Source organism: Ornithorhynchus anatinus, chromosome X1 (assembly GCF_004115215.2).
Source record: "Ornithorhynchus anatinus isolate Pmale09 chromosome X1, mOrnAna1.pri.v4, whole genome shotgun sequence".
NCBI classification, from domain to species: Eukaryota; Metazoa; Chordata; class Mammalia; order Monotremata; family Ornithorhynchidae; genus Ornithorhynchus; species Ornithorhynchus anatinus.
This window is the reverse complement of record NC_041749.1, coordinates 42671685-42696656: the sequence shown is the minus strand read 5'-3', so window position 1 is coordinate 42696656 and position 24972 is coordinate 42671685. Positions and strand designations below refer to the sequence as shown.

At 43.5% G+C, this 24972-nt stretch overlaps 1 protein-coding gene across 2 annotated transcripts in view; it reads left to right on the top strand.

Annotated features, from left to right (window-relative positions):
• Positions 1-24972, top strand: part of FSTL4 (follistatin like 4) — a 661388-nt gene that overhangs the window by 416197 nt on the left and 220219 nt on the right. For both annotated transcript variants that reach the window (XM_029050943.1, XM_029050942.1), the window contains exon 6: positions 550-670. In XM_029050943.1, coding sequence (XP_028906776.1) covers positions 550-670 — 121 coding nt within the window. The remainder of the gene's footprint in view (positions 1-549; positions 671-24972) is intronic.

Sequence of the window (24972 nt, the reverse complement as noted above, 5' to 3'; positions counted from 1 at the left end):
ATTCCCCGTGGAGGCCCCTGCCATGGGTCAAACAGCTCCCCCAGGCCCACGATTCTTTTTTCCTAATGGTATTTGTTAAGTGCTTGCTCTGTGCCAGTCACTGTATTAAGTGATGGAGTAGATGCAAGACAATTAGGGGAGACAGTCCATATCCCACACAGGGCTCACAATCTTAATCCCCATTATACAGATTAGGTAACTGAGACACAGACAAGTGACAAAGACTGGCCCAAGGCCTCACAGCAGATAAGTGGGGGCTCTTCACTGTCCCTCCGGTATATCCAAGGCTGGGCTTCCCTTGACTAACCGGAGGCTATGCCAACACTGCCTGTGATTGCTGAGGAAGGCTCGGCGTTCCAAGGAGACGAAACATGGCCATTTGGACAGGCCGAAGTCCCTACTGGAATGACGAAGAGGAGCCGAGTTGAGCTATTAGTTATTTACCCACTTCTATTGGTTATTTACCCACTTCTTAGAGGTTAATTATCATTTTGGATCATTCCAGTGCCTTACTGCCGCCTGTTCATTTGTCTCCCTGTCCATAAATAGTTAATGAAGAAGGAGCATTTAGAGGGTGATTTCTTGGATTGTACGCCAGAAGACCTTCTCCGATTTGATGATTATAACAACGATGGTTTCCTGACCCTTCAGGAGCTGTACACTGCATTCCGTAAGTTGTGATCTAACTTTCCTGGGGGACAATGTGCTTGATCATTATCTATTTAGACAACTAAGTAGGATTTTTTCCAGAGTGGTCTAAGTTGTCTTTTATGTCATGCTTGGTATCTTATTAGGTTTTTTTTTCCTTAAAGCTGGTAGAAATTTGTTTTTTAAAAAACAGAAAATGGCAGATCTCTGTGTATTTTTGAAGAACAAGGTTTTTTCTCCATTATTATTGCTTTAGATATCTTACAAAGTGTTTGATTGTGCAGACTGGACATCCTAGGACTTGTAACCAGAATGGCAGTTAGTGAGAGCTGTAAATTTTATATATGTTGCAGTGTTCCTTCTCCCATGTACACTCCATGATCAGCTGTAAACCGGAAGCCCTAGAGGAAGGAGGGTTTCATCAGGGATGAAGTGGCAGGATATACATTGAAAAAAATGAGCTCAGAAATAACTAAGACACTAATGGCTGAAACTCATGGATATCGCTGAAGGTTGTACCCCCCAGAGTAATAAAATCCAGGGCCAGAATGGATCATTTTCGACTACATTCAAACAAGGGAAAGGGAATCTGAAAATCCTGACCTTTTCAGTGTGGTAAAGGGGATCTGCAGTGACCTTCTAAAGTTTGTAGCAGCCGTATGCTTCCTCTGCTTAAGCCCTGTAGCCAAATGTGGATAGGGCAGGTTGGGATCAGGGAAGGGGAGAATAAAGCAGTCTCCCTGGTTTTTTCCCCACAGTTGGTTGGTGAAGATCTGGCAGAGTCCTTGTTTGCAAATGTGGTTTGTTGTATTTTGGAGCCTCGGGTACCTGTTATTCCAGTGTAAGAGGCCTGAATGAAGGGAGCTTTTCCATCCAGGCAATGCTAGTCACCCAAAACAAACTCTGAAGGTAGAGGGCTCCTTCTCTAAGGGGTCACACGGACCTGAATGAAGCAGTAGCTCTCTCCATCAGACTGAAACATAGAAAGTTTTCCAGTTTTGGGCAGTAGGTGAAGAATGAAGTATTGGATTTGCCAGGAAAGAGAGGGGAAAGGCTACAGTGAGAAATGGTAAGAGGAAGACAAGTCCTGAGAGAAGAGTTCAAGTGCAAGCCCAACTAGGGTCGATGGGCAAAAAGATGCGAGATACACAACAGAAGGCTCTTGCAACTGTAATAGGCCAAAGCAGCACTGGGTTCCACAGCCTTTAATAATAAATAATAACAATAATAATATGATAATCGTGGTATTTAAGTGCTTACTATGTGTCAGTCATTGTACTAAGCACTGGGGTGGATACAAGAAAACAGAGTTTCAAAACTAAGAGGCCATTGCCTGTTGTGCTGCTGGGCACAAGAACAGTTGAACCGCTGTGCTTTTCCAGTTAAAGCAAATATCACAACATCATGCTCTCATTCCCCCTTCTCTAACCACCTTACACTATCCCTAGTTTCTCTTGTTCCCATCTTCCTTCTCCTCCTCCTTTTTTAAATTAATTGATGGTATTTATCAATCTATGGTATTTATTGAGAACTTACTGTATGCAGAGTACTTGGGAGAGTACTGTATCACAGAGGTGGTAGACATTTCCTTTGCCCACAGTGAGCTTAAAGTCTAGAGGGGGAGACATTAATATAAATGAATCATTCATAGAGTTGTGCTTAAACGCTGTGGAGCTGAGGGTAGGGTGAGTACCAAATGCCCATAGTGTGCAGATCCAAGCTCTTATTAAGTGCTTTCTGTATGCAGAGAACTAGTAGTGGTAATAATAGTTGTATTTGTTGAGGACTTATGTGCCAAGTACTGTCATAAGTCCTTGGGAAATACAAGATTTTCAGGTCAGACACAGTTCCTGCCCCACATGGGACTCCAGGCCTATCTAGGAGGAAGAGCAGTTTTTTCATCCTCATTTTACAGGGAAGGTAACTGAGGCACAAAGAAATTAAATGACTTACCCATGATCACACAACAGGCAAGTGACAGAGCCAGAATTTGAACCTGGGTCCTCTGACTCTTAGGCCTAGGCTCTTTCCTCTTGACCCTGCTGCTTCTCTTCTCTTCCACCTTCCCATTATCATCCTCTTTCTATTCTGTTCCTTCTTTTTATTTTCCTCTTCCTCCTCCTCCTCCATCATATCCATACTTTCCCATAATCTCCTTGTTTCACCCATAAGGACCAAGGAAGACTAGTGTTAGGTGAAAGAGTCTAGAGAGTGATTTCTTACCCCCAAAAAGAGAATTTTTAATAAACAGACATAGGATGGTCTGCTTAATTGGGCTGTTAATAAATTCAGCGAATGTCCTTTCTAAATACTTCAAGAATTGATTACCAATAGTCATGCTGTTTACCAAGCCAGGCTGAGGGCAGAACTAACCGACCAACATTGTATGCAGCAACATTAAGAGGATTCCCTGGGAATTTCAGTAGTTTGTAAGGGTTCCCAATTGCCATGCTAAGAATCACCAGACCCCCAAAATGAGAGTGGTTTATTTCCATGCCTGGTGGTTCCTTCATAGACCTCAAACCCTAAAGAGACAAATAATTTTGGCACTTGAGCAGAAGTCTTCTTCTGCAGTATTTCCCCACGTTTCCATGTGTCATTAAGAAAGCTTTGGAATAATCGCTTTTGAAAATGAGTTAAAAATTAGATTCACCTTGGACTTGTTTTGACCCCAGCAGCTACCTTGTTTATCACACTCCCACCCAAATAATAGAAACACAATGAAATATAAAACCGTAGGCATCAAGGAAGCCGTAAAATGAATTAACCCACCTCTAGAGACTTGACACGCATCTGCTGGGATCAGTGATTTTTCAAAGTCACAGAAATCGGAATCTAAATCTCAGTAACTCTGGTGATTCGTTTATGGTTCAGTAAATTTTAAATAGGGAGTTGGAATGAGGCAGAGAGGGACAAGTTATTACCCAGTAATCAATAAGCATTAAAACATATCTTGATGAAAACCAGAAAGTGATATTAAGAACATTATGGGAGAAAGTCTTTATGCCATCCCCAAAACCGGTGATACTAGTCGGACAGAATTAGCTAGCCTGTCATTTTATTGTATCAGTTGGATCTGAATCCGTAAGTTTAAAGGGTGAGTTATTTTCTTCAGCAATGTGGTGGCTTCTGGTGATTGAGGGAAGTGCTCAGTGAAAGCTCAGTTTTTCTGGAAAATCTGCCTTATCTGTGCATTCCTAGCAAGTCCTTTCCAAAACATCACCTACCCAAACAGTCGTCTGTGCTAAGGAACGAATCCAACTTGTCAGATGCTTCATTGCCTTTCGCTGACTCTGAAATTCTTGGTCATTCGCATTAATGCTGTGCCGTTGTGTGCTGGGAAGTCAGCTGGGCTAAGCCAAGGGTGACTTAAGCAGACAGAGGGAGAGCAGAAAGAGTGACACATCTTGGCTGCATTATACCCCAGGACAACAGCAACTCCCAGTTCCAGCTTCAGATATGCAGTCTCACTGAGCAGGAAGAAGAATTATCGTCCCATCACTAGGCTGGCTGCCATGAAACTCCTGGCACTGCAAGTGCTTCCCTTATGCAGCGTAACATAATGATGTCTTAGCTAAACTCTAAACTCCAAACTCAAGTTTAAAGCATATCACCAGCAAGACTGTGACCCCCTCCCCAGTTTTTGGGTCATTCCACTCCCACTCAGGTCCCTATAAACCCGGGTGCCATTCCCTGTGAGATGCAGTGGCAGCCGGGAGGGAACTTCCTAATTTTTACAGCGGTCTCCCCGCCTGACCCTGTGCCCTGAGGCAGGGACCTCTCTTGCCTACCGCCTGAAGCTCACCCTGGCAGGTTTCCCTTCAGGGTCCACTAAGGGTGAGTCAATTTCTTGATTGTTCTCTCCACCTTGCAGAGATGATTGTTCACCAAACTGTGGAATCTAATTATCTAAGTTCAGTGACTTATAAGAGGAGAATCTAATTTTGCCCTCCCTCGAAGCTCTGAGACCAAAGTTGTTTCAAGGCCTTTGGTTTGTGCTGAGGGGGAAGCGAAATATGAAGGTGACCTTGATGCTTCTTGGCACCGTGACTACAATGAGTCACTCCCTTTTCTCCCAGCAGGGAGCCCTCTCCCAAGTGTCACATTCAATTTTCAAAATCACACGGTATTTTTATTCCTAATGGGACCAGTCGATTCTCAGAACATCCATCTCAAACCATTTTGAACCTCTGAAGCAACAGGGTGTAGTGGATAGAGCATGGGCGTGGGAGTCAGAAGGTCTTGGGTTCTAATCCCGGCTCTGCCACATGTCTGCTCTGTGGCTTTGGGCAAGTCACTTCACTTTTCTTTGCCTCAGTTACCTAATCTGTAAAATGGGGATTGAGATTGTAAGCCCTACATGGGAAAGGAACTCTGTCCAACCCGACTTACTTGTTTCTACCCTAGCCCTTAGCACAGCGCCTGCCACATAAGAAGCATTTAACAAATGCCATTATTATTCGATTTATGTTAATAAGTGTAAATTTCTAGAATTTCAGTAAATAGAGGACCAGCAGAACACATGCTTCCTGACAGGCCTCATTATAAGTAGAATTGCTTTTGTGTCTTTTCTCTACAGCAGTTAATCAAAAAGTTGAGTCCTTTCAATTATCTATGATCTAATTCTACTCTGAACAGAATCAATCATATTTATTGAGCATTTACTTTATGCAGAGCACTGTACTAAGCACTTGGGATAGTTCAGTATAAGAGTTGGTAAACACTTTCCCTCTCCATAAGTGACTTACAGTCTAGAAGGGGAGACAGACATGAATAGAAATGCAAAATCATTGGCTAGGTATGTAAGTGCTATGGGGCTGAGGGTGGGGTGAATAAAGGGTACAAATTTAAATGCAAGGGCGATGCAGAAGGAAGAGGAAGTAAAGGAAATGAGGACTTAGGAAAGGCCTCTTTGAAGAGAGGTGATGTGAATAAGGTTTTGAAAGTGGGAAGAATGATTGGCTGTCTGATATAAAGAGGGAAAAAGTTCCAAGCCAGTGGCATCAGACTGAAATACGTTGAGTAGGTGAGCATTAGAGGAGAAATATGAGTGTACTGGGCTAAGGTAGGAAATCAGGGAGTTAAGATAGGAGAGGGCAAAGTGATTGAGTGCTTTAAAGTCAGTGGTAAGAAGTTTCTTTTTGATGCAGAGGTGGATGGGCAACCACCAGAGGCTCCTTGAAGAGTGGAGAAACGTGGACTGAGCAGGTTTGTAGAAAAATTATCTGAGCAGCAGAATGAAGCAATGTTGTGAAATTGAGCCAGCAGGATTTGATGACAGATTGATGCATATTGTTATATTGTATTCCCTCAAGCACTTAGTACAGAGCTCTTCACACAGTGTTCTCAATAAATACAATTGATTGAGATTGAATATGTGGGCTGACAATGACAAGGTATGGGCTTGTGAAGCAGGGAGGATGGTAGTGCTTTCTCTGGTGATTGGAAACAGGGTTTGAGTGGGAAGATGAGACCCTCTATTTTGGACTTGTTAAGTTTGAGGTATTAGTGGGACATCCAAGTAGAATGTCCTGAAGGCAGGAGGTAGCATGAGACAGCAGAGAAGGGCTGGAGATGTAGATTTGGGAATCATCCACCTAAAGGTGGTAGTTGCGAGCATGGTACAGTAGACAAAAGTATAAAGGGATATCGTTCTCTCCACGTTTGAATTTGTTATGCTTTTCCTCCGCTTTTCAGAAAGGTACTTTGGCCTTTTAATTAATCCTACGAGGCCAGCCTCTGGGAGTGAGTTTGTATGCATGTGAATTGCTCCAAGCAGCTATTAGCATGGGATAAATGGCTTAATATTTTAATGCTTTTTGATCACAAATGAATAACATGACAAGAAGGCTAAATGTTTTCTGGGCAGGTCTTCAGGCAGAGCTGGTTGAAGCCTGTGCTCCATTCACCCTGTAACACTCTGATGCTCATAGAGATGAGAAAATTACAACTAATTTTCATTTGATTATTACAAGACCTTTGTGTGGCATGAAACAAGACTAACCTGAAGTGGTAACCTGATTAGTTTCCTCAGTTGGTATTTCACACTTCTCCAGCATGAAAAAATCTTCTCCTCCCCATTCTGTAAGGCTAGACAGGTGAATCCTGGAAACATTGCAGAGTCCCCACAGAATGGCTGCCAGTCTTCCCCTAAAACCCTGTAAGGGCACGATCTGATACTGGCCAAAATGTCAACTCCACAGGGTTTGGTCCGGTCCCCTAGCTGCATTCCTCCCTATTCACTGTCAACGCCTGGAAGTTTCCCATCCTTTCTAAAATGGTGACTTTCTGGCTTGTTGGCTCTTTGAAACTGGTCCCTTCTCTTTTCCCATCTCCCTTGAATTCCTTACCTGCTCTAAGCTCCCACCCAACCAATGTGTTTTGGGCACTTTTAACTTTTAGCAGGCCAAATCTGGGGCACAGAAGATTCATTTTTATCCATCTTCCACCTGATATTGGCACAGCCGGGGCACCTGCTATTTTAATGGAGCTACTATCCCATCCCTCTCCCTTGGAGAATGCATTCGCTCCCATGGCTTCAACTAATATCTCTATGTGGATGATACCCAAATCTACATCTCCAGCCCTGATCTCTCCCCTCTACAGTCTCATATTTCCACCGGGCTTCAGGACATCTCCACTTGGATGTCCCACCAACACCTCAAACTTAATGTGTCCAAAAGAGAGCTCCTTATCCTCCCACCCAAACCCTGCCCTCCCCCTGATTTTCTATAACTTTAGACAGCACCACTAACCTCCCTATCTCACAAGCCTGTAATCTTGACATTATCCTTGACTCAACTCTCTCATTCAACCCATATATTCAATCTGCCACCAAATCCTGTCAGTTGAACCTTCACAACATTGCAAAAAAGCCTCCCTTTCCTCTCTAGCCTAACTGCTACCAGATGAATCCAAACATTTATCCTGTCCTACCTTAAAGCATGTAAGTGGATTGATCACTGTAAGTGTACTGCATCACAGTAAGCACTCAATAAATATGATTGAATGATTGATCCTTTTAGACATTCTGAGGTCCCACCGCAATTCTAACCCATTTTCTATCTGGAGCTTTGGTCCTTGGAAAGTCAGAGTCCCTCCAGGTCCTTTGTGGATACACAGGTGGGCACCAGAGCATTTCCCCTTGTGACTAGAGATGAGGTTGGGGAGGGGGAGGGAGAAATAAATTGTAGCCTCCCTCTTATGTCCAAGGTTGAATCTGGTAGTGAAATCCCTGTCCTTGGGGAATTTGGCATTCCTAGGCCCCTCAAATGCTGAGGAAAAGCCTATGGATGCTTTAACCTGGCCTTTGGATTTTCTGCTCATGAACCTCTCCCCAGCTCCAGTGGAATCCTGAGCTTCTCCCATAGTTCTTGACTTTGCATGAAAACTGCAACATCGACTTCCACAAAAGATGGAACAAGATGCATATTATCCCATCTGAGAATGTTCTCTGCAGTTTCTAATATTCTCTTGCCCACTCACCAATAGCTCTAGGAGTTTCTTGCTGAGAAAACATTAGATTAATCAGAACAGGAAATAATCTTGTAATTGGATAGACACAGTGCTGGGCAGAAGGGGACATTAAAGATGTTCAGAAGAATGATTCTCAGATCCTCTGTGAGCATATATCACTGAAGGTCATTAAAATTAGGTCTGTCGTTTGTTGGCCTTATCGAATGTCTTTCCCCAATGTGTGTGGAGTAAGTTGGCTTTGCAAAATTAAGTTTATGTGGATGTGAGTTTGTGGAGGGGGTGGGGGTAACAGTCACTTCCCAATTATACACCATATAATCAGCATCAACAGGTCAATTAGATGAACAAATATGTCAAAGAGAAGAAAAACATGTATTCAATCAAAATAGGTTTATCTTGTCAACACAGCTTTAGCTAATAATAGGCTATTAATGCTAAGAAAAGAATACACTGAAATTATAGCTCATTGCTCATTAGTGTTCCCAGACTGACACTCATTTTTGACAGGTTAGTTTTGCATTTCATTAGTTCACACTGAGCGGAAAGCAGCTCTTTCCTAAACTCCACGGCCTTGGTGAAAGCCATTAGCAGGTTCCTGAAGGTTATTCGTTCTGAATCAAGAAGCTTTCCCATTGAAGCAGTGTGGCCTATTGGAAAGAGCATGGGCCTGGGTGTCAGAGGACCTGGATTCTAATCCTGCCTCTGCCACTTACCTGCTTTGTGACCTTGACCAAATCCACTTAACTTCTCTGGGCCTCAGTTCCCTCATCCATACAATGGGGATTCAGTTCCTGTCCTCTCTCCTACTTACAATTTAATCCCCATGTGAGACCTGATGATCTTGTTATCTTCTCCATATGGAACAGGGACTGAGTCCAGCTTGATTCGCTTCTAGCTACCAAGGTACTTAGAAGAGTGCTTGACAAATAGTGCTTAATAAATACCTCAATTATTTTTATTGGAGTGAGAGGAGCTTACAGTCCAAGTGTTGAATAAAAACATTAGTAAGTGCCCAAGAGCCCAGGTGACACGGAAGTGCTGAAGTGGCCTTTGGTGGGAACTGGTGGGAGAGATGGAAGATTAATCAGGATAGGCCTCCTTGAGGAAATGGGATTTCAGAAGGCCTTGAAGATGGGGAGAGCAGTGGTCTGAGAGGAAAAAGTTCCAGCAGGAGGAGGGCATGAGCAAGAGGCTGGTGGTGAGAGCGACAAGAACCTCTGATGTCATCCAGCAAAGACAAATAGCGTCTTTCTAATGGAGTAAATGAAGGAGCAAAATGGATATACCATGAACCAGCCTCTCCCTCAATCCCTCCGCCCCCATCTTGCTTTTAGTGACAAGCCCAAGGAAATTATCCACACATGTATATAATGCTTCCAGCCCACTCTCTGAATGAGCCTAGAGAGTCCCCAAATAGCTCTCAACTGGGTGGTTTTACATGCTGTCTTAATGAAGACAGAACTACTTGTCCTATAAATCTTTCCTGCTCTGGGGGTGCCTGTAATTGGATATTTATTCCTCCAGGATACACTACCCTTTGTTTGGGTTGGTCAAGCCTGCTTAATTACCGTGGACAACTGTATTCAAAGATAAGGGGTGTTGCTCCAGGTGCTCTCCTCTTTAAGTCTTTTGTAACACTGATCCACATGTTCCACAGTCCTAAGATATCTGCAGTTTATGAACCGTGCTCTGAGCCATGCCATCTCCTCTCCTCCTTCATTCTTGTGACGGCAAGCATCGTTTCTGAGTAGGAAATGATTGATTAGCTTACAGACGTTGCTTGTCTTGTTTCTCCTGTGGGTCCCTCTCTGTCCATGCTTCAGACACTGTAGCCGGGCCTCTGGTTACATCCTGCCAAATCCAACAAAGTCAAGGCCAGGGACCCGGGGGAAGACACGGAGATTCCTAGAGATTGACTGAGATCAATTGTCTTGGAGTTTTGTGTGCCTCTGAAATGAAATAATGAAGGACGGACCAACAATGTTTCCATTTATCCTCAGACATCCCAAATAACCAGCATGGCTTAGTGGTAAGAGCCCCGGCTTGGGAGTCAGAAGTCATGGGTTCTAATCCCAGCTCCACCGCTTATCAGCTGTGTGACTCTGGGCAAGTCACTTAACTTCTCTGTGCCTCAGTTACCTCATCTGGAAAATGGGAATGAAGACTGTGAACCCCAAGTATGACAACCTCATTACCTTGTATCTACCCCAGTGCTTAGAACAGTGCTTGGCACATAGTGAGCCCTTAACAAATACCGTCATCATTAGTATTATTATTATTGCCAGAAAGTTAGGAAAACAGATTGCCATGCCAACTAGAACTCTTGAGCTCAAATTCAGAACTCCATGAACTCAAGAATGAAATCAATCCATGGCATTTACTGAGTGTTTTCTGTGTGCTGAGCACTGTACTCAGCACTTGGGAAAGCATAGTACAGCAGAGTTGATGGACATGATCTCTGCCCACAACAAGCTTGCAGTCTATGTGCAAGGCATCTCACCTAAGCCTCTTTCTAGTCTAAAATGATCTCCAATAGGTGCCCATCCACATACACATGGATGTTGATTACTTACATCATTTATAAAAATGGTTAGAGCTTAGTCTTGACTATCGACCAGGTAGCATACCATTCTCTGCTTTTCCGTATACTGGACTTGATAAGTCTATGACTAAGGTCTGAAGTGATTTTCAGTTAGCAGCTTCCGGTTTGGGGGCAATGCTCTGTTTCAGTTCCCATCTCTTTATACATTTCAAAGTGAAATATGCAGATGAGTTCATCTATTCATTCAACTTTATATAGGGAACACCTATGGTCTCCAGAATCCTGTACTAATAATAGTAATCAATCAATAAATAACATTTATTGATCTGCTGAAGCTAGGAGAGACCTTGGGAAGGATTAGGAAAGAAGAGAGAAGTAGTAGTAGGAAGGGTACATATTTATTAAATGGTATGGTGTAACAATAATAATAATAATTATATTTGTTAAGCACTTACTAAGTGCCAAGTACTGGACTAAGATACAAGATAATCAGGTCCCACATGGGGCTCATAGACTCAGTAGGAGGGAGAACTTGTATTGAATCTTCATTTCGCAGATGAGGGACCTGAGGCTCATTCACTTAATCATATTTACTGAGTGCTTACTGTGTGCAGAGCACTGTACAAAGCACTTGGGAGAGTACATGTAACAGAGTTGGTAGGCACATTTCCTGCCCACAGTGAGCTCACAGCCTAGATGGGGAGGCAGTCATTAATAATAATAATAATAATGATGACATTTGTTAATTGCTTACTATATGCAAAGCACATTAGAGAAGTAGCATGGCTTAGTGGATAGAGCACAGGCCTGAGAGTCAGAAGGTCTCAGGTTCTAATCCTTGTCTGCTGTGTGACCTTGGGCAAGTCACTTCACTTCTCTGTTCCTCAGCTCATCCATATAATGGAGATTGAGATTTTGAGCGCCATGTGGGACAGGGACTGTGTCCAACCCAAATTGCTTGTATCTACCCCAGCACTTAGTTCAATGTCTGGCATATAGTAAGCGCTTCCAAATGCCATGAGTGTTATTGTTATTATTAATAATAATGTAAATAATTGAATTACTGATAGATACGTGCTGTGGAGTTGAGGGAGGAGTGAATAAAGGGTGAAAATCCAAGAGCAAGGGTGACACAGAAGGGAGTGAGAGAGGAGGAAATGAGGGTTTAGTCAGGCAAGGCCTCTTGGAGATGTGCATTTAAAAAGGCTTTAAAAGTGGGGAGAGGGATCATCTGTCAAAAAGAGGGAGGGTGTTCCAGGCCACAGGCAGGATGTGGGTTAGGGGTCGTTGGTGAGATAGACGAGATTGAGGTAGAGTGATTAGGTTGACATTAAAGAAGCCAAGTGTGCAGTCCAGGTTGTAGTAGGAAATCAGGGAGGTAAGGTAGAAGGGGGCAAGGAGATTGAGTGCTTTAAATCCTATGGTAAGGAATTTCTGTTTGATGTGGAGGTGTATAGGCAATCACTGGAGATTCTTGAGGAGTGGGGAAACATGGACTGTATGGCTTTATAGAAAAATTATCCAGGCAGGAGAGTCAAATATATGGACTCAAGTGACGAGGGACAGGAGACAGGGTCAGCTAGATGGCAAAGGCAATAATCAAGGTGGGATAGGATAAATTCTTGGATTAGCAAGGTCGCAGTTTGGATGTAGAGGATAAGGGTGGATTTTAGTGATGCTGTGTATGTTGAAACAATAGGATTTGGTGACAGATTGAATATGTGGGTTGAATGAGAGAGATGAGTTGAGGATAATGCTAAGGTTATGGGCTCGTGAGACAGGATTGTGGTGCTGTCTACAGTGGTGGGAAAGTCAGGGGGAGGATAGGGTTGGGGGGGATGATAAGGAGCCCTATTTTGGGCAAGTTAAGTTTGAAGGCTTTGTGAGACATCTAGGTGGAGATGTCCTGAAGAAGGAGGAGATGCAAGATTGCAGAGAAGGAGAAAGATCAGGGCTGGAGATGTAGATTTAGGAATCATTTGCATAAAGATGGTAGTTAAAATCACGGGAAGTTGAAGCTCAGGGAAGTTAAGTGGCTTGCCCGAGTCACCGAGCAGGTAAGTAGCGGAGTAATGTGTTGTATTAAGTATTTTTGAAGTTCAACAAAAGCACAAGAACCGCATTGCCAAATCACAAGGAGGAGATGGGGAAGAAAAAGCTTAGAAATATTCATAACCAGTGCAATCAGAAGGAGAGGCAGGAGACAGAAGGAACTGGGTTCTTATCCCCACCACTTGTCCTCTGGGTGACCTTGAGCAAGTCACTTCACTTCTCTGCCACTTTGCCCATTTCAGCATGGCGTGGTGGAAAGAGCCCAGGCTTGGGAGTCAGAGGTCATGGGTTCTAATTCCAGCTCTGCCACCTGTCAGCTGTGAGACTTGGGACAAGTCACTTAACTTCTCGGTGTCTCAGTTACTTCCTCTGTAAAATGGGGATGAAGACTGTGAGCCTCACGTGGGACAACCCGATAACCCTGTATCTACCCCAGCACTTAGAACAGTGCTCTGCACATAGTAAGTGCTTAACAAATACCAACATTATTATTATTATAAATAAATATGTAAATCCATGAGGTGGCTGGGTGGATAAGATTTGACTTGCTAAAGATTAGTGAGGAAAGGATTGTTGGATGTGGTGGCTTTTAGGAAGGTTTTGAGGGTGGGGAGGACTGAAGTCTGGCAGTTTGTCGGGAAGGGGGTTCTAAGCTGTGGGTGCTTGAACAAGGGGACATAGGTGGGCAAGCGGAAAGCAGAGTAAGGCCAGGAGGTGGGCTTGAAAGAAGGTAAAGAGATTGTACCAAGGTTGGTACTAGCCACCTACCAGGGCACGGCCTCCTGTGGGTAAAGTGCAGTACAGGGCACCAGCTGTGAAAAGAGCACAGCACTGACATGTCTATTTTTGCACAGTGTGTGGTACGGAATGTTTCCTGGGTGTAGAGAATTGTCCTGAGCTCTGAGGCAAAATGCAAGGATGGTTCCTAGACACATCTCTGGCTCACAGTCTAAGGCAAAGGAGAAGGGCATCATGGCAAAGGACGCGTAAGGAAAGACTCAGTTAATCACAATAACATAGGAAAATCAGGACCACAAATGGTCATCTTTCAGCTTGTCATGACAGCCACCATAGAGACTGCAGCTAATACTCCCTTTTCTCCAGCTTGGCCTAGTGCCAAAAGAAGCAGAGACACAGTGTGGCTTAGTGGAAGGAGCCCGGGCTTGGGAGTCAGAGGTCATGGGTTTAAGAAGCAGCGTAGCTCAGTGGAAAGAACCCGGGCTTGGGAGTCAGAGGTCATGGGTTCTAATCCCGGCTCCGCCACTTGCCAGCTGTGTGACTTCGGGCAAGTCACTTAACTTCTCTGTGCCTCCGTTACCTCATCTGTAAAATGGGGATTAAGACTGTGAGCCCCACGTGGGACAAGCTGATCCCCTGTATCTCCCCAGCGCTTAGAACAGTGCTTTACACATAGTAAGCGCTTAAAAGATACCACCATTATCATAATTATCATTATTATTATTAATCCTGGCTCCGCCACTTGCCAACTGTGTGACTTTGGGCAAGTCACTTAACTTCTCTGTGCCTCAGTTACCTCATCTGTAAAATGGGGATTAAAACTGTGAGCCCCACATGGGACAACCTGATCACCTTGTATCCCCCCAGTGCTTAGAACAGTGCTTTGCACATAGCAAGCACTTAACAAATACCAGCATTATTATTATTATTATTATTATTATTAAAATCTGTAGGCATCTCCTCTCCTTGTCCAAGAGGAATCGACCAATTAATAGTGTTTATTGAATAGTTACTTTGTGCAGAACACTATACTAAGCACTTGCGAGGGTACCAAAGAGTTGATAAACATGATCCCTGTCCTCCAGTAGCTTCAGTGACTAGTGAGAAGACAGTCACTCAGAGGCCTTTCCAACCTGCAAAGCTATAAAATATTGTGAGTCAGGTAGTTCCTTTCCATGTATCCTGGAAGTGTCAATCTCTGTCAAGATCCAAATCTTTTCTCCAGGTTGGATTCCTTGAGTCAGAAAACCATGTTCTAACACCAAATTTCTCAGTAGTGATTGGAAGTTTCTCCTAATTGGTCATATCAATTACAGCCTTATTTTCTATATGTCCATGGACAGGGAATTGTAGATTTTTTCAAATGCTTTTTTTTTTCGAAAGGCACCAGCTGGAGGATGCCCATGGCCTTAACACCTAGCAATTGAATAGGAGAAAATGACCTAATTACAAGTTGCTATTGGAAATCCATTGTGTACAAATTGCAAAGAAAACTCATTAAATATATCGTGCTCTGTGATTTTTAAAATGTTCTTCAGGGGGCATTGATTTGTTAATCTCTGTTTCAAATGTCAGAACTTTCAATGTAAAGCAGAAACATTTAAGATGGTCAAGTGCAAATGCTATTAAATGGCTACTGCCTCATGCTAATGTTCCATTACAGAACTCTTTAAGCTGCTGTTGCAAATGAGGATCCAAGTTTTGGTAAATACTGATTGAGGGCTGCTGACAAAACAAAGAAATTAATTTTAGAGGCAGGAAGTAAGACGTAAATGGCATCTTTTCCTTGGGAAGGCATCCAGTTGTGCTCCTAAACCTCTCATTATTCAGAGTTCTTTTGGTGCTTTCAACTTTGTCAAATATGGTCGCTATTTCCTAAATTCTCCCTTAGAGTTCCTTGCAGTGAGGGCAGTGAACAGTCACCCTGGGGGGGTAAATTAAAGATGGGACAAATAAATCTCAATTGCAGGAGGATTTCAGAAAGTCACTCAAGGCAGGTCAATGAAAGGGAAGAACTCTTCTACCTCCTACTTAGAGTGTGAGCTCCATGCGGGACAGGGATTGTTCCCAACTTAATTGATTTGTATCTTTCCCAGCACTTAGAACAGTGTTGGATACCTAGTAAGCGGTTAACAAAAAGAACTTCCCTGAAATCATTCTCTCTGATTGTATTTCTGCCACATTCTTGAGTTCTCCTAAGGGAAATACCCAACTGTCTCTGATCTATCAATCAGAGGGAATAATAATAATAATTAAAATAATTATTGTATTTGTTAAGGGCTTACTTTGTCAAGCACTGTTCTAAGCGTTGGGGTAGATGCATGATAATCAGGTTGGACATAGTGCCTGTCCCACATAGGGCTCCCAGTCTTAATCCCAATTTTAGAGATGAGGGACCTGAGGCACAGAGAAGGGAAGTGACTGGTCACACAGCGGACAAGTGGCAGAGCTGGGATTAGAACCCAGGTCCTTCTGACTCCCAGGCCCCTGCTCTATCCACTTGGCCATGGTTCTTCTTCAGCATTAGCTGCTTGGGCAGTAGCACTTTATTGAGCACTTGGGAGGGCACAATACAATTGGTAGACATGATCCTTCCCCTCAAGGAGCTTGCAATCTACTTAGACATGAAAATAAATTACAGGTAGGTGAAATAACACAGAAGGATTTTAACAGCGTGATCTTCTGTCTTATGTCTCAGAGTCTGGAAACCCTTCTTTTTGCCTGCCCTATGTTTCTCCTGCTGCCAGACTGAGACAATTCCAACTTTCTTATTTCCAAATTCCTCATCATATCAACCACATATAATTCCTTTTTTTAAGGGACAAAACACCAGCATCATCTTAAAGAGTTGTTTTCTCCCAAACCTGCCTGATATAGTCCTTCCTTTCACTTATTGTCTCTGCTGCTTTTTTGTACTCCACTTCCTCTCTACAGAAACTCTCATTTTTTTTAATGGTGTTTGTTAAGCACTTACTGTGTGCCAGGCACTGTACAAAAGTGCTGGGGTAGATACACGGATGTCAGGTTGGACGCAGTTCCTGTCTCATATGGGGTTCACAGTCTTAATCCCAATTTTACAGATGAGGGAATTGAAGCACAGAGGAAGGAAAGTGATTTACCCAAGGTCACACAGCAGAGCTGGGATTAGAACCCAGGTCCTTCTGACTCCCAGGCCCATACTCTATCCACCTGGCCACGCTGCTTCTTGAGCATTAGCTGCTTGAACACTAGCACTGTACTGAGCAATTGGGAGGATACAATATACTTGGTAGACATCCTTCCCCTCCAGGAGCTTAAAATTTAGAGGGGGCCTTACATGAAAATAAGTTGTAGGTGCTTACGATACGCAGAGCAATGTACAACATAGCAATATATCAGACATATATTGCTTCTCAACAGAGAAGTGGCATAGCTTAGTGGAAAGAGCATGGGCTTGGGACTCAGAGATTGTGGATTCTAATCCCGGCTCTGCCACTTGTCATTTGAGCAAGTCATTTAACTTCTCTGTGCCTCAGTTGCCTCATCTGTAAAATGGGGATTAAGACTGTGAGCCCCACGTGGGACAATCTGATTATCTTGTCTCTACCCAAGCAGCGTGGCTCAGTGGAAGCAGCGTGGCTCAGTGGAAAGAGAACGGGCTTTGGAGTCACAGGTCATGGGTTCGAATCCCGGCTCTGCCACTTGTCAGCTGTGTGACTGTGGGCAAGTCACTTAATTTCTCTGTGCCTCAGTTACCTCATCTGTAAAATGGGGATGAAGACTGTGAGCCCCACGTGGGACAACCTAATTCCCCTGTGTCTACCCCAGCGCTTAGAACAGTGCTCTGCACATAGTAAGCGCTTAACAAATACCAACATTATTATTACCCCAGTACTTAGAACAGGGCTTGGCACATAGTAAGCGCTTAACAAATATAATAATTATTATTAATTATTGTTATTATATTCCCTGCCCATAAGGTCAGGAAGGCCAAGGTTGGATAATGTTTCCAGGAGTTAGGGTGTGGTTGTAATGGCAAAAGCAGCTGAGAGAGAGAGTACAGCCTGAAATAAAATCTCTGCTTCTAGCTCAAAAAGAAAAAAAAATACCTGCTGGCGTGGTAAATGTTGTGACAAAATGAAGGTTAAATTTGAGATAATATTCTTATAAACACATTTTCCTCCTTCTGCTTCTCCAGAACGGCCCAGGGATTTTGTCCACCTGATTATCTTGTATTTACCTCAGCACTTAGTACAGTGCTTGGCACATGCACAGTTAACAGCTACCACATTATTATTATTATACATGCCAGTGGAATAGAAAGGGGAATCAAGATGACTAACATTCCTATTTTAATTCTGATTCTTCCCCCTGATTGTGACTGTCTTCTTCCCTGAGTGTGTCTCCACCCTCCATCTTGACTACCATTCCCAGCTTTCCAATTTTAGACATCAATATCGCCGGGCAGGGATTCCATCAAATCCCATGGCTCAATGGGAACCCACAAGTTAATGGCAGTCTGTGTGTTATGAAAAGCATTCATAGCTGGATGGCTGGGGCTTTATGCTGAAGTCTAAGGTCTGCAGCAGGAACCCCAAAATAATTTCTACAGGAGAGGGACCTAGACCGAGAAGTAGCGTGTCCTAGTGGAAAGGGCGCAGGCCTGGGAATCAAAAGACCCGGGTTCTATTCCCAGCTCCACCACTTGTCTGCTGGGTGACCTTGGACAAGTCACTTAACTTCTTTGCATCTGTTTCCTCTTCTGCAAAATAGGGATTAAGACTGTGAGCCCCATGTGGGACGGGGACTGTGTCCAACCCTACTAGTTTGTATCTACTCCAGTGCTTAGTACAGTGCCTGACACACAGTAAGCGCTTTATAAATACCACAGTTATTATTAGTACTAGTGATAGTAATGGTAGTCATAGTTGTAGAGTAAAGGAAGAGTACAGGAATTCAAGAAATTTAAGGCCTAGTTAGCATTGCATCCGCAGCTCCTTACATAAATCACCAACTAAATGCAAAAGTCTTGCATATAAAGATGAGGTAAAGTCTGGCCATTTGACTTGCGCACTTAAAAGTGCAATTAATTTCCTCTGTGGTCTATCTCCTGTTAACCACCTAGCACACAATGGACCTAATTATTTTCATATGGAGCCCCTTTGGGTCTGTAACTCTCTAAGAGTAAGAGGAGGGAGTAGATGACTTTGTAAGTGATTGATACAACCCCAATTGTATCTGTATTGGGTGAGTGCTTTTTTTTTCCATTGTCTAAATGGAAATATAGATTTAGGTTGAACACTGAGCTCTGTAGTCCATTTAAGATAATGCACAGTAGAATTCTCAACTATCCAGATAGCAATTATGCAGTTTGGGGATTATGCACTGCTACTTCTCCTCCCTCCTGTTACCTGCCTGTTGGCTATTTCATTCTCTGGTATTGATTGAGTGCCTACCAAAGCCAAAGCACTGTACTAAGCCCTGGGGAGAGCAAAACAGAAATAAGAACTGTGGGAGCTGTCCATCAGTATCTGCAATCTGATAGAGTGGACAAAGAGTAGGAGGCAGAGGAAGCAGAAGAATATGAATGTGTCAAATTGAAGTAGGTGAGGAAATAATTGGATGTACCATTGAATATGCACTTGTCCATTGAGGCTGAAGGTAGGTATAAAATTTTCATTCTGAGGGTGGATTTTTGACACATAGTGTGAATTATCAAGACAGTTTTCCTAAAGAAGGTGGGATACTGGGGAGTGGGGGGCTAATACTAATTCTCAGTATCTCTATTAGTAGTTGAACTGCCAAATTTCCCACCCACTGGCAGTTTAGGTTATGTGTTTGTTGTGGGAGAAAGGTAAAAATAATGGCTATTATCACTGTGATATTAAGTGTTTAGTACCAAAACACTATGATAAGTGCTGGGATAGATACAAAATAATCAGATTGAGCACATTGCCTACCCAACACAAGGCTTGCAATCTGTTAAGGTTAAGTGTTTGTCATATGTCAAGCACTGCTTTAAAACCGGGGGTTGAGTTCAAACTAATCAGATTGGATACAGTCCCTGTCCAACATGGGGTGCACAGTTTCTCTCTCTTTTTCTTTCTCTCTCTGTATGTGTGCACACGTTTATATGTAAAATGATAGATGGTGGCCACAGGGATGTTTTTGAGCTTTGCCAGGCCATGCTGTCAGGCTGGTTTTGCTTATCCAGAATTAAAAGGTGCAATTTTGAGGCAAAGGAGGGAATCCCAAACCCCACGAAGCACAGCCTAAGAGCCTGTGCTGAAGAGCAGCAGGAGCATTGTGAGACAATGGAAGAGATTTTGAGACCATCAGGATTCCTATGGACAGGTCCATAAGTCACAACCATCGCTGCAACTGACAAACATTTTGGCACGGCAGAGAATTTCTTGGACCCCTCCCCAGTGTCAACCAGTTGTTTGGTCTCAAGCTGGTCTTTTCAGATACACCTACCTGAATGGACGTATCTAAACCCCAGGAGCTTCATTATCAAGGCAGAGGAGATCCTTGACTAAGGTAGCAAAATAGACCCCTTTTTCTGGATTTCAGAATTCTGCTGGACTTCTGCTGGCTTTGAACTGCTTGGGTTGTCCACTATTTGCAGATTCTTTTTTTTTTATAGAATTTCTTAAGTGCTTAGTATGTGTCAGGCACTTGGGTAGCTACCTGCTAATCAGGTTGGAGAAAGTCCCTGTCCTGCAAAGGCCTCACAGTCTTCATCCCCATTTTACAGATGAGGTAACTGCAGTATGGAAAAGTGAAGCAACTTGCCCAAGGTCACACAGAAGACAAATGGCATATCCAGTATTAAAATCCAAGTTCTTCTGACTCCCAGGTCCATACTCAAACCATTAGGCATCACTGCTTCTCCTTTTTCCCTGGTCTTATACTATGCCACCTTTGCATGCCTCAGAAAGTTTAAATTATGGTAACTTCTTTGGAAAAGCGTGCTGTCCTCAGAGACCTGCTAGGCCTAGGAGAGAGCCTCAGTATCTCCCTTGACAAAGACAAAAATATTGCTCTGTTTAATGAAATCTGCCAGCTAAATAGCTGCTAAAATGAGTCCAATTTATCACAGAAAAGCAGTGTACCTTATATTGGTCTAAAGCACATTTTTCCAAATCAATTTCCTCAACTCTCAGTCAACCTAGATATGTTCATGGAAGAAATCCAATTCTTTAATTGTTATTTATTGAAATACTGTTCTTTACTCTGGTCTGACAGACAGGAACCCCAGATTATAATAAAGACATTGATGTTTCAAACGGCTCTAGCTGAATAGGAGAGAAAAGCAGTTTACATTGGCACAGCGGCCACCTCTCCAGTTAGCAGGCGGTCACTCCCAAAATCAAACAGTCTTCAAAAGAGCAGGAAGCCTTTTTCTTTTTTTTTCTGACAGACATCAAATGGCCTGGGATGGTGGTTGAATTTTCTTAACAAAGCATCCAAATAACAGCGATTAAATTCTCTAAAAAGCATTGAATGGTCAGCCCTCGTTGGTCTCCTTTGGAAGACATAACATCTTTGTGCCAGAACTCGGGTAGAAATCAAAGGCCTTGAGAATAAATTAGCCAGTGCGGCAACAGCTTTGGAAATGCAGGATCTGCGTCAGGAAGATGCACAGTTGTGATTCATGGCTGAAATGCATTAAGTAAGGTGAAGTACAAAGCCAGTGGGGCAGCTGAACTTGATTTCAGCAAATTAGAAGCTTTATAGACAAATCACATTCAGATAAGCTTTTGTAATTTCTGGAAAGGAGGCCATATTGTTAAATATGACCTAGTGAAAAAGCATGGAGTGGGGAGAAAGGAGGCCTGTGTTCTAATCCTACCTCTGCCGCTAGTCTGCTTGGGTGATACTTGGAAAGTCACTGAACCTCTCTGGCCCTCAGTTTCCTCATCTGTAAAATGGGGATAAAGTATCCACTCTTTCTCCCTCTTAAACTGTGAGTCCCATGTGGGACAAGCACTGTTTCCCATCTGATTCTCTCATACCTGCCCCAGAATTTAGCACAGTATTTGGCACAAATTAAGAGCATAATAAATTCCACTAGCATTAGTAAGTCATCAGGTTGCTGGAAGCCTCCAGCATCTAATTGTTGTTGTTGTACTTGTCAAGCACTTACTACCTGCCAAGCACTGTTCTAAGCCCTGGGTTAGATACAAGTTAATCAGGTTGGACACAGTTCCTTTTTCCTGCCCCACACAGGGCTCACAAGTACCATATCCAAAAAATACCTTAATTAACTTCAGTTTCACTATGGGAATGATTGGATTAGTCAGTCAATGACCTGGTGGGTTCTCTAGCCCTAAAACGTGGATTTTGTGAATACAACTGGCTCTGGGTTTAGAGATCTGTAATGATAGTGGTGGTATTTGTTGGTGGCTTATGGAGAAGCAGCATGGCCTAATCAATCAAACACGGGCCTGGGAGTCAGAAGGTCATGGATTCTAATTCCCACTCCTCCACTTGTCTATTATGTGACCTTGTTCAAATCATTTAACTTCCCTGTGTCTCGGTTCCCTCATCTGTAAAATGGGGATAAAAACGGTGAGCCCTATGTGAGACAGGGAGACAGGTCCAACCCGATTATCTTGTATTTACTCCAGTGCTTAGAACAGTGCCTGGCACTTAACAAACATCATCATTATTATTATTATTATTATTACTATGTGCTCTGTGCTGGGGTAGATACAGGTGAGTCAAGCTGGTTATTCATTCTGCAATCCTGCATGTTACCTGGTCCAACCTGCAGTTACCTGGGCAAGTATGAAGACATTCTTTGTTGATTCAGGGCAGGTGCAGTCTGCCTCAGTTTGGGCTTGCAGGGTTGAGTCGAGTGAAGTACTAACCGCCACTTTCAGGATCGATCTCAGCTCCGCGCCCTCTCGAGCCCCCAAAATTTGTCCCTTCTTCCTGCCTTCTCGGACCACCCGCTCCTACCCTGACCCTGGCTGGCAACCCACTGCCTTAAGGAGAAGGTGGCAGGGTGGACAGGGCCCCTGCCTCAGACTGTAAGCTCACTGTGGGCAGGGAATGTGTCTGCTATATTGTACTGTCCCAAGCATTAAGTACAGTGCTCTACACACAGTAAGTGCTCAATAAAGAGAAGCAGCTTGGTGTGGGTGGATAGAGCACAGGCCTGGGAGTCAGAAGGACTTGGGTTCTAATTCCAACACTACCACTTGTCCTCTGTGTGACCTTGGGCAAGTCACTTAACTTCATGGGGCTCAATTACCTTAACTGAAAAATGGGGACTAAGACTGTGAGCCCTATGTGGGATAGGGACTTGATTAACTTGTATGTAACCCAGCACTTAGTGCCTGGCACGTAGTAAGTGCTTAACTAATACCATGAAAAAAATAAATACAGTTGACTGACTGACTGACCCAGGAGAAGGAATGGGTGGGTAGTGCAGAGGTAATTGGTGCCATAGAGACTCACAGGGCCTGGGAGACAGGCAGTCAGCTTCAGACTGGGCTGGCCTAGTAGGCCGTCTCTGCATGATGGAGCAGGTATGGGTGGGTAGTCTGGGAGGATGGGGTAGGTGTGAGGAGGCTTATGGTGGATAGTCTGTTGGTGCCCAGGTGGGTCTCTACTTCAGAGAGGCCGAGGTCTTTAAATTTCACTTTTGAGAAGCAGTGTGGCCTAGTGGATAGAACATGGGTCTGGGAGTCAGAAGGTTCTAATCTCATCTCCACTACTTGTCTGCTGTATGGCCTTGGGCAAATCACTTCACTTCTGCGCCTCAGTTACCTCATCTGTAAAAAGGAGGTTCAGACTGTGAGTCCCATGTGGGACAGGGACTGTATCCAACCCAATTTGCTTGTATCTACTCCAGTGCTTAGAACTGTGCCTGGAACATAGTAAGTGTTTAACAAATACCACAATTCTTATTAATTATTATTTGCATAAAACTGCTACCAAAGCCTCATTACCGGAGGATTTTTATTTTTTCTTGTTGCAATGTCACACCTAAATGAGGTTGAAAGGGCATAGTTCTACCTCTGTTAATAGATGGAAGATGAATGATGGATGCTCAATAAATGTAAACAGCCTGCAGGACAGCAAATCCCTGGTTTAGAAAAATGAGCAGAGGAGGGATTCTTTTGAAGTATGTGCACCAATTGGCTTTTCTCTGAAACACCCAAAATCCAGTCTTGGAGATTTTTAACCCACTCCCTGGACTTAAGTTCGGACCCAATGATTTACAAGTAGCAGGTTGTAGTGTTTCTCCTCCAAGCATGTTTTAATCTCTAGGGCTGGATTCCCTAGCTCAGAGTAAGCACTGATTGGAGGAACGTGATGCTGGACAAGTGATGCTTGGAAAGGGTATCCAGTGTCTGAAATCTCCTGGAGAATCCAGCTAATTCCTAACTTGCCTGACAAGACTGCACAGCTGGAACCCACTTCTCCATTCTTCTCTTCATTAAAAGGATCTAACGGTTGCCTGTTTTGAGATATCAGAATGGCAATCTGTTAAGTTAATATGATGTACTTGGCCAATACAATTTCTGACGTAGCCTAAGTAGCTACTCTGCTCATTTGTGGTGATTTTTGAGTGTTTTGCAAACCCTTAAGGTCAAATTCAACCTAGTTTAATAAAACTTCTCATAATTTGTAATAAGATACAAGAGATAGGCTAGTTTTTAGCTGCAGAAAAGTTTGACTTTCAGTCCTGTAGCCTGAACCATTTTTGCTTAACTCTACATTAGGAGCACATGAATTGAGGTGTAATTGGCAAGAATGATAGTGTGCATTAAGCCCCTTCTGTATGCACTGCAATGTACTAAGCGCTAGGAAAAAGGATGCAGATGAAAAAGACCCAGTCCTTGACCCCCAAAGGGCTCAAAATCTAAGGTTAAGGGTAGCAGAGTGGGGAACAGAGTAGACGTTACAAGAGATGATGAAAAAATACTAAAGACAAGGATGATGGAAAACATGCAGTGTCGCCTAGTGGAAAAAGCACAGGCCTGGAAGTCAGAAGAACTAGGTCCTAATCCCAGCTCTGCAGCTTGTCTGATGTGTGACCTTGGACAAGTCACTTAACTTTTCTGTGTCTCAGTTTCCTCATCTGTAAAATGTAGTTTAAATCCTGCTCCCTCCTGCTTAAGCTGTGAGTCCTTGTGGGACGGGGATTTAGGCCAACCTGATGATCTTGTATTACCCCAGTGACTGGCACATGATTAGTATTTAACAGGTACCATAATTATTGATTATTATGTGACAGCAGCAGCAAGATTTCAGACTCCTCACAGCTGAGACCAACTGTCAAAGAAGTTGCAGCCACTGCTGCTGGGACCTTCCCAACAGTACAAAAATAGAAAAGTCGATGTGTGATGATGCCGATGTGTGAGACCTTGCTGGGTGGGAGCAGGGGCTGAGGGGAGCCTAGATGGTATATGGATGGGGCAGCCTTTCTCCCTCGAGAATGGTCGGGGGTAAGGGTGGCAGTAGAGGGCTCCAGCTGCTGCTGCTGGTTGTTTGTGGCCTAACTGGGTGAAAAGGTAAAA